Below are 9,120 nucleotides of genomic sequence, written 5' to 3' on the forward strand. Positions count from 1 at the left end.
TTAATTTTTACTTAATAAATAGTATGTGTGAATGAATCATGCATTTACCATGTATAATCAATCAATAAATATGAAGGAGGCAGGACAAAATACAAATAATTGTATATAACCTGCTTAAAGTTTGTTTAAAACTATTCAAACCAGGGGCGCCTGGGTGGCGCAGTCGGTTAAGCGTCCGAATTCAGCCAGGTCACGATCTCGCAGTCCGTGAGTTCGAGCCCCGCGTCGGGCTCTGGGCTGATGGCTCAGAGCCTGGAGCCTGTTTCCGATTCTGTGTCTCCCTCTCTCTCTGCCCCTCCCCCATTCATGCTCTGTCTCTCTCTGTCCCAAAAATAAATAAACGTTGAAAAAAAATTTTTTTTTAAAAAAAACTATTCAAACCAAATCAGGATTTATTATTTTTCATCAGTCAGCGAGCGGTATTTCAATAGGTAAAGAATATTAGGAGCCAACATGAATAAACTCCCAGTGGCCGAAGAGAGATCATTTTGAACACCAACAAACATAACATGAATAAATATAATATGGCAACATATTCAAACACAGCAATCTTGTTTAAAATCCATGAGTTGAGGGGCACCTGTGTGGCTCTGTCAGCCAAGCTTCTGACTTCAGCTCAGGTCATGATTAGTGAATTCAAGACTCGCATCGGGCTCACTGCTGTCGGCATGGAGCCTGCTTCAAATCCTCTGTCCCTCTCTCTTTGCCCTTCCCCTGCTCACACTCACTCCCCAAACTAAACATACATACATACATAAATAAGTAAAATCCGTGAGTTGATGATAATTTAAAAAAGGAACTCAGTAGTTACCTTAAAGAATGCGAGGGAACCAACTCTTTATTTTGAAAACTGATAAAGGGAAAAATTCTACACTTAAAAACACTGTCCCAAAATGAAATTCTATTGTCTAACAGGTCTTATTACCAGGGATAAGAGATCCATTTCATTAGTGGTCTATAAACTGTAAAGAATTATAAAGACAATCTTCCAACACCTTTAGCTAGCTGACCAAAACTACTTTACCCCTGTACAACTCTAGAGAGTAGTCTTACCGGGTTAGCTCTTCACGAAGATTATTTGGTTCTGAGGAATAAAACTTAACTCGAAGATGCAGACAATAGGGTGAACCAACTGTTAAAAAAAAAAAACAAAAAAACACTTTAATTTTTTTTTAATATAACTATTCAAACTGTAGGAATTTTCCAGTCAGTAAATTTGTCAAAAATGATCTACTTGAAGTAGGGAGAAAAGGTAACAGGCTTTGTGGTAATATTTCACACATCGAAATACTGTATGGCTTCATTAAAGCCTTTAAATTAAAGGTTTTAAGTACACCTAACACAAAAAGATCAATCAGTAGGTTTTTTAAAATGTACCAACCATCATATAGTACCACTACAATTAGCTGTCCTCCCAAAAATAGATAGCTCTAGATTGATTCTAACAGTTTAGGGACAAATGCATCAAATAAAAGTCTTGACTGTGCAATCTAACAGCCCTAAAAAACCTGCCACACTGTATTTCTTAAAAGACTAAGGAATGCCTGGGTTATTAACCGCTCACTGCAAATTCCCCCCACACTTTCAATTCACTTCACCTAATTCACTAACTTATACATTCTCAGAGGTCCCATTATTTTGTAAAGACAAAAAAGTTGAGGCGCTCTGAAATCTCTACTACCACAAAGAACAAGCTGGATTACGAGTGAACACTGGTATTTTTCCCTATTACTAGGAATAAAACTGACACTTTATGTCAATTGTTTCATTTCATTATTTTTAAATTTTAAAAGTTACAGCTTTAAAGTCTCAAAACATTTTACAGAGCAGGACAGATGCCAAGCAGGAAAATTCCAACACAATTACTAAATAAGAGTTAAGCATCGCATGAGAACTCAATCTCCTTGCAAGATGCAAGCCTTTCTCCAGGAAATAAACTATAAAGCACTTGAATCTAGATTACTATTAACCCTCTAGAACTAAGGGGGTAGGTCAGTATATCAAATTGAAATTATCTTTAAAGTAGAGATGCTAAGAAATTCATCTGAAACATGATTTATTAGGAATCAGAGCTTCTAATATATAATTTACTTTTTGTTCACAATTTTTTCAACACTTACTTTTTACTTGCTTTTTGATGCTCTTTGTACCATCTAACCAGTGCTGAAAATAAAAAACAAAAATCAGATGTTATGCAGATGATAGAACTCAACATTTTCATTATTAAAAGTTAATTTTCATCATGTTTTTGTTGATAACCAGAAAGAAATATGAAAAACAAAAGTGAGGATGAAAATGGGGGGAGGATTATCTGTCCCAACATCTACAGCAAGCTTATGACACACAAGCAAAAAAAGACCTAAGACCAGATATGCTACTTCTTAAAACATTTCCTCTCCTCTCTCACAGTAACAAGGATGATATTTTAAATTCTGCCCTTAGTTTTCCTGTTTCCAAAAAAAATGACTCTTTCAAAATTGTTAAAATGAGAAGAAAAGTATCCTCATACTCCAGTGTCTGGTTCATTCTTGTAATAAAAACGTAATATTTATTAACAGATCACAACCAAAAGTGGGAGGAAATAACAGTGTCATTTAAATTTTACGAAACAGATACTACTCAGAAGTAGTACTCTTTGAAAGAGCCTGCAAAATAAAATTAGATCTTTCTCATAACTAACCCCACCTATTAAATGAAGTAGTCTTTTTTGTTCCTTTGCTTTATAAATAAAAAATGTTAAAACTGTGACTAGCAGACTTCTGGTTTCAAAAGTAATAGGCTTTTGATTTCTGTAACCTCCCCACTCTGAAATGCCCGTAACACAAACAGACTTAAGAAGCAATTCCAGAGGCTTCCACACATAAACCAGTCCCAGCTCACTTCTCACTATTAATCCCTTTACACCACCATGTCCTAACAGTGACGGGATGCACTCATCCAACTAAGATATACAAGCCTGTGTTCTCTCCAACATGCTTACAATTCCAAGCACCCAAAAAACGAAAGGAGTGCTCTTGTACTAACTAGTTCACAGAGCTAAGGAATCCAGTTTCAGAAACCCAGACAGGCAAAGTGGGTAAACAAGGCTGCATTGTTAACAGCCTTGTAACCGTTTGCTTTTCTTGCCAATTATTTGCCTAGCCTCTTCTCTCCATTCTCCCCCAAGATCCAAAAGTGAAATTCACAAAGCTACCAGTGGGTGAGCAAAGTACCTCTGCACATTGAAATAAGATGTTCAGTAAACAGTTCAAAAGGCAATTAAGTCCTGTGCAATATTTTCTCTAGATTCCAAGTGTGTATGCTACTTAGACAGCCATCTCTCATCCTTCCTTTAAGATTTTATTTTTTAAGTACTCTCTACACCCAATGTGGTGCTCGAACTCACAACCTGGAGCCGAGATCAAGAGTTGCATGTTCTACCTATTGAGCCAGCCAAGTACCCAGCCATCTTTCATCTTTTACTGAATTCAGGTGGATATTCATTTTAAGCATATTTCAATGTAGCAACTCTTCAGTTTTATACATCCCTCCAAGTGAATCCTAGGCCGGCCAGTAGACAGAACACAATTCAATCTTTCAGCAGAAAAGACTTCAACCTAGGGGCGCCTGGGTGGCGCAGTCGGTTGAGCGTCCGACTTCAGCCAGGTCACGATCTCACGGTCCGTGAGTTCGAGCCCCGCGTCAGGCTCTGGGCTGATGGCTCGGAGCCTGGAGCCTGTTTCCGATTCTGTGTCTCCCTCTCTCTCTGCCCCTTCCCCGTTCATGCTCTGTCTCTCTCTGTCCCATAAATAAATAAAAACGTTGAAAAAAAAAATTAAAAAAAAAAAAAAAGAAAAGACTTCAACCTAGTATAGCAAAAAAGTCCATCCATCATGGCCAATGTCAGCAACTCAATATCCAGTAATCTGAAACTTAATTATGCTAATACCTACTAGAGCCTGATGCCAATGACATACTGGGTAAAAGATAAAATTAGTTTTTATACCCCAGACTGTCTTCTTCCCACAACATGAATCTGGGAGTTGCCTTATCTTCAGGTTTTATCTACTCTACTGCAATGAATTAACAGGTAGTCTGGCTGGTCACCTGGGTTGTCTTATGTGCCTATGGTTAGGGAGACTCCTACACCGTGAGCGTAAATAAGCACAACTCTTCCAGGAGGCAATTTAACAATGCTTTAAAAATAATTGTCTTTGGGGGCGCCTGGGTGGCGCAGTCGGTTAAGCGTCCGACTTCAGCCAGGTCACGATCTCGCGGTCCGCGAGTTCAAGCCCAGCGTCAGGCTCTGGGCTGATGGCTCAGAGCCTGGAGCCTGTTTCCGATTCTGTGTCTCCCTCTCTCTCTGCCCCTCCCCCATTCATGCTCTGTCTCTCTCTGTCCCCTCTCTGCCCCTCCCCCATTCATGCTCTGTCTCTCTCTGTCCCAAAAATAAATAAACGTTGAAAAAAAAATTAAAAAAAATAATAATAATTGTCTTTGACCCAACAATTCCATACCTAGAAATAATGATGGATGTGTGCAGATTTATTTATAAGCAATTATATGAGAAAGTTAAGACAATATATATATTCAACAACAGTGAACTGGTTAAAGTATTTCAGTATGATACAACATGATGCAGCCATTAAAAACAAGGAAAGCAGGGGCGCCTGGGTGGCTTGGTCGGTTAAGCATCCGACTTCGGCTCAGGTCATGATCTCACGGTCCATGAGTTTGAGCCCCGGTCGGGCTCTATGCTGACGGCTCAGAGCCTGGAGTCTGTTTCAGATTCTGTGTCTCCCTCTCTCTCTGCCCCTCCCCTGTTCATGCTGTCTCAAAAATAAATGTTAAAAAAAATTTTTTTTTAAAAAAAAGGAAAGCAAATACTTAAGGATCTGGAAAATTACTTACAATATACTGCTGAGTTTTAAAAGGTAGGTTACACCTTTTAAAGGTGTAGGATAGACACAAGTGTTTTATCAAAATGTACAAGTTTGTATATAAAAACATGCACTTTTCTTTTGGACTGAGATAATCTAAAACAAAACAGTAAAAATGTTATCTCTAAGTGACAGATACTGCTGGTGATAGTTTTTCTTTTTTATGCTTTCCTCTATTTTAAACTTATTCTACAATGAGCACATACTACTTAAAACTCTCATGGACCCCTTATTTTAATATTTTATATAAGTAATATATTTATTTATATGGCTTAATTTTGGGGTAGTATTAATAGGCATATGGTCCATAGTCCCTCCACCTCCTACAATAGCCCATCAGCCCATATACCCAATTTCTATCACCACATACACTGCCCCTGCCCACAACAAGATGTTATTGGTTTCTGACCCCATCCAGAGTTTCTTCAAAGAGGGAAGGAGGGGGAAAAGGGGGAAAAACAAAAAAAAAAACAAAAAAAAAAACTGTTTATGTGTGTTGGTTAAAAAAAAAAAAAAGACAGAACATTAACAATGGACTGAAAACCAACAGACTATCAATTTTGACAGGATGAACTTTGAAAAGTAAAAGAAAGAAACACTAATGTAAGATAGACCATGTGGTATTTCAAGATCAATCTACAGTCTTTCTTTCTTAGATCATTATAACTTAAATTTCTTCCTGTTTAAGAACATCTAGGGCTAGTCTCAAAAATTCACCTTTAATCTTTAATTTGTACCCTACTATTCTAAGAAGCACGTTAAATATAAAATCATCCCAGTGAGATTAAGGATCAGAGTTTTCTTCCAAGCAGATATTTTAGTCCCTTCTTTACCTACATATGTCTGCTCTCTCTTAGGATGACCCAGACTCAGATAATGCATCAAGCACATTTTAAAGTGAAATTTAGGAGCTGGGGAGTTCTGGGTGACGTTATTCGGGGGAAGGTCCGAGTTCATGCTTGCATATTCTCAAGTCTGTTTTCTTTCATCTCCTCCACATTCCAAGCCCAGGGACTGGAAAATTCAGAGCTCAGAGATAGGCACTGAAAGGATTTTCCTTCAATCAGGGTCTTTAGGAGCTGAGTTTAAATTACATTAGATGATAAAGGTGAGAGCATAAAGATATAGATTCTTGGATGCTTAGTGTGAAACTAAATAGAGTTCTCTTTCCCCATCATACCTTACAAAGCAAACAAACTCCCTCCTAATTTCCTAATTTTAAAGTTTGGTTGATAAACGTAGACATCAAAGGATATGAGAAGCCACATTCCTTTCCGTCCTACTGAACTGGGCATGAAAGAAAAATTATCTACTTATGTATACCTTAAAACATAAATAATATTTAATCACAAACACAAAAGACATAACCAAATCAAACGAAGAATCACCTAGGGAGCTTCCAAAACACTAACATGTACACACCCTCATCCCAGCCCTTCAGCCAAACAGTCTGTAAAAAGCTTTTCAAATAAGTGATTCCTGACTTCTAACCACCTACACAGCTCTATTAAAGAAACGCCCTACGGGGGCGCCTGGGTGGCGCAGTCGGTTAAGCGTCCGACTTCAACCAGGTCACGATCTCACGGTCCGTGAGTTCGAGCCCCGCGTCGGGCTCTGGGCTGATGGCTCAGAGCCTGGAGCCTGTTTCTGATTCTGTGTCTCCCTCTTTCTCTGCCCCTCCCCCGTTCATGCTCTGTCTCTCTCTGTCCCAAAAATAAATAAACGTTGAAAAAAAAAATTAAAAAAAAAAAAAAAAAAGAGAAACGCCCTACTACTTTTGCTCAAAGAGCAAAGAGTTGAAAACAGAGATGTGTTAACCATCTTTCAAAACAACTACATCTGCAGAAAATATTTCTCCTCTCAGGAGTAGAGGCCTATGCTCTGAATTAAAGGGTTGTTTTAAAGGAAATTTTAACATTTTTAGGTAGTATTGGCATTTTAACAATATTTGTTCTTCCAATCCATGAGCATGCAATGTTTTTCCATTTCTTTGTGTCTTCTTCAATTTCCTTCATAAGTTTTCTATAGTTTTCAGCATACAGATCTTTTACATCTTTGAAAACTTTAACATTGTAAACAACAAAAAGTTTAAAAACTATGCTATAAAAATGGAGAACCAATACACTGCACTGCTGTAATCTAACTGAAAACACTTCAATTTAATCTATATTCATTGTAACACATTTCAAATGAAGACTTAGATGAGGCATTAAAATAGACTTCCCACTGTATCTGTGTATTATTAGTATGCTCTTTTAAAATTCTTAAAAGTAAACTCATAGTGGGAATATAAGTTGAGTGAGGCAGGTTTTATATTTACTCTCCAGGGACAGAGTACATAATCTATTTTGGAAACACACTTTTTACTGTTCCTCCTTATTTAACAAATACAAGGGTATCTATGTGCATGTTACAATATACATATATTTAACATATATGCTACTTATTTCTATATATTTTTCACTCCCCACTACTTTATTGGATCCTATTGTTTGTGTTAAGTTCTCAGTTGATATCCAACCCAATCATCTGCCAACAGTGTTAGTTTTACCTCCTCCTCTCCAGCCTTTACAACGTCTGTAACTATAATTGCTGGCACTTCTATTATGAAATTAAATAGCACTGGCAATAATATGCAAATTAACATCATGTGTTTAAAAGAAATGTTTCTATCATTCCTCTACTAATCTAGAGTTGTTGTTGTTGTTATTGTTGCCAATGTAAATAATCAAATATCTGCAAAGAAAGAGAGCAGAACTGGGGCCCCTAGATGGCTCAGTTAAGCATCTGACTCTCAGTTTCAGGTCAGGCCATGATCTCACAGTTTTGTGAATTCGAGCCCTGCATCAGGCTCTGTGCTGACAATGCAGAGCCTGCTTGGGATTCTCTCTCTCCCTCTCTCTCTGTCCCTCCCCTGCTCAAGCTGTCTCTATCTCTCTCAAAATAAACAAACTTTAAAAAATTAAAAAAAAAAAAAAAAAAAAAGCAGAGCCACTGAGTAATCACCAGGTCTGTTTTCTATAGATGCTGCCTATGCAGGTTGTAACACACATCCACTAAACACCTAGAAATGGAAAAATGTACACCTTCTAGAGCTTGGATGGAGCTACACAGATAGACAGAAGGTCAATTCTATACAGGCCAAAGTCCATTGGGTTTATTCAAGGTATTATGGGGCTACGAAGAAGGGGCTTAACAGGCCACCAAAAAAACCACTTGATAAGAATTCTAGACCTATTATCTGCACAACCTCAGATAAGTGAGGGTCAGCAAGACAAACAAATCTCACACACTGTGCCCACAGTACCTGAAAGCTGAATTCTAAAACTAGAATAAGAATTGCCTCTTCCCTTAACTCAGTGATCTTGGATTTGCTATCAAGGTAATTGACTGTTGCAGCCTCCAGGTGTGCACCTGTAAAACATTTACTCTATGTTCCACTAGACAATTATGCATTTTCTAGCCTTCAGCTTTGGATCTAACATCTCCATTTCCATTCAGTGTTGTCTTTAAATGCCATACACTTCAACTAATCAAGTTACTTTATTTTCTTTGTGGTAAAGATTTCAGTTTCAATCTTTTTTTGAATGTATATTTAAGCATACATTTAAGTATATGATGAAGCAATAACAGCATAAATGGTTAGTGAAACTGTTCAGAATTGGCAAACATCACATCAACTCAGACTCCACTGCCAAAGGCAAATCACATAGCCAAGCCTGATATCAAGTGAGCAAGAAAGGATAATCCTGTGAAAACAAAGGCAGGAGACAATGCATGAAAAAACATATATGACAAATTGTATCAACTGATAATGAATCGTCCTTGCATTTCTGAAAATTAAACTCCACCTGATCATAATGTATTAATTACACTTTTAATAGACTGCTGAATACTGTGTGCTGATAATTAAAGAGTTTTACACAGAGAATAAGGGAAGTTTAAACGATATACATAGAACCAATACAAGCTATCAAATCAGTATTTTTAAAAAGCAAAAAAATAATTACTACTGACTTGTTAAAGTTCTTTTTCCTTCTTTTCCAAGTAAAGGAGAAATGCTACCTTTGTTTCTCTTTTCTGAAACATGACAGAGTTGTCTACAATCTAGGTAACTAGTTCTTCTTTAAAAACTTGATGGACCAGGGGCGCCTTGGGTGGCGCAGTCAGTTAAGCGTCCGACTTCAGCCAGGTCACGATC

At 37.6% G+C, this 9,120-nt stretch overlaps 1 protein-coding gene and 1 long non-coding RNA gene across 8 annotated transcripts in view; both read right to left on the bottom strand.

Moving 5' to 3' along the window:
• EPB41L5 (erythrocyte membrane protein band 4.1 like 5) overlaps positions 1-9,120 on the bottom strand; it is a 149,897-nt gene that overhangs the window by 103,769 nt on the left and 37,008 nt on the right. For all 7 annotated transcript variants that reach the window (XM_040474821.1, XM_040474818.1, XM_040474817.1 and 4 more), the window contains exons 4-5: positions 2,121-2,163; positions 1,054-1,132 (exon numbers count right to left, since the gene is read on the bottom strand). In XM_040474821.1, the coding sequence (XP_040330755.1) occupies positions 1,054-1,132; positions 2,121-2,163 (122 nt within the window). The remainder of the gene's footprint in view (positions 1-1,053; positions 1,133-2,120; positions 2,164-9,120) is intronic.
• On the bottom strand, positions 3,331-4,140 carry LOC121030428 (uncharacterized). The gene is made up of 2 exons (XR_005790194.1): positions 3,846-4,140; positions 3,331-3,596 (listed from the first exon to the last, which is right to left on the bottom strand). It is a non-coding gene; the product is annotated as an uncharacterized LOC121030428 (long non-coding RNA).

This window comes from Herpailurus yagouaroundi, unplaced genomic scaffold (assembly GCF_014898765.1).
Source record: "Herpailurus yagouaroundi ecotype Mexico unplaced genomic scaffold, PumYag 140, whole genome shotgun sequence".
NCBI lineage: Eukaryota > Metazoa > Chordata > Mammalia > Carnivora > Felidae > Herpailurus > Herpailurus yagouaroundi.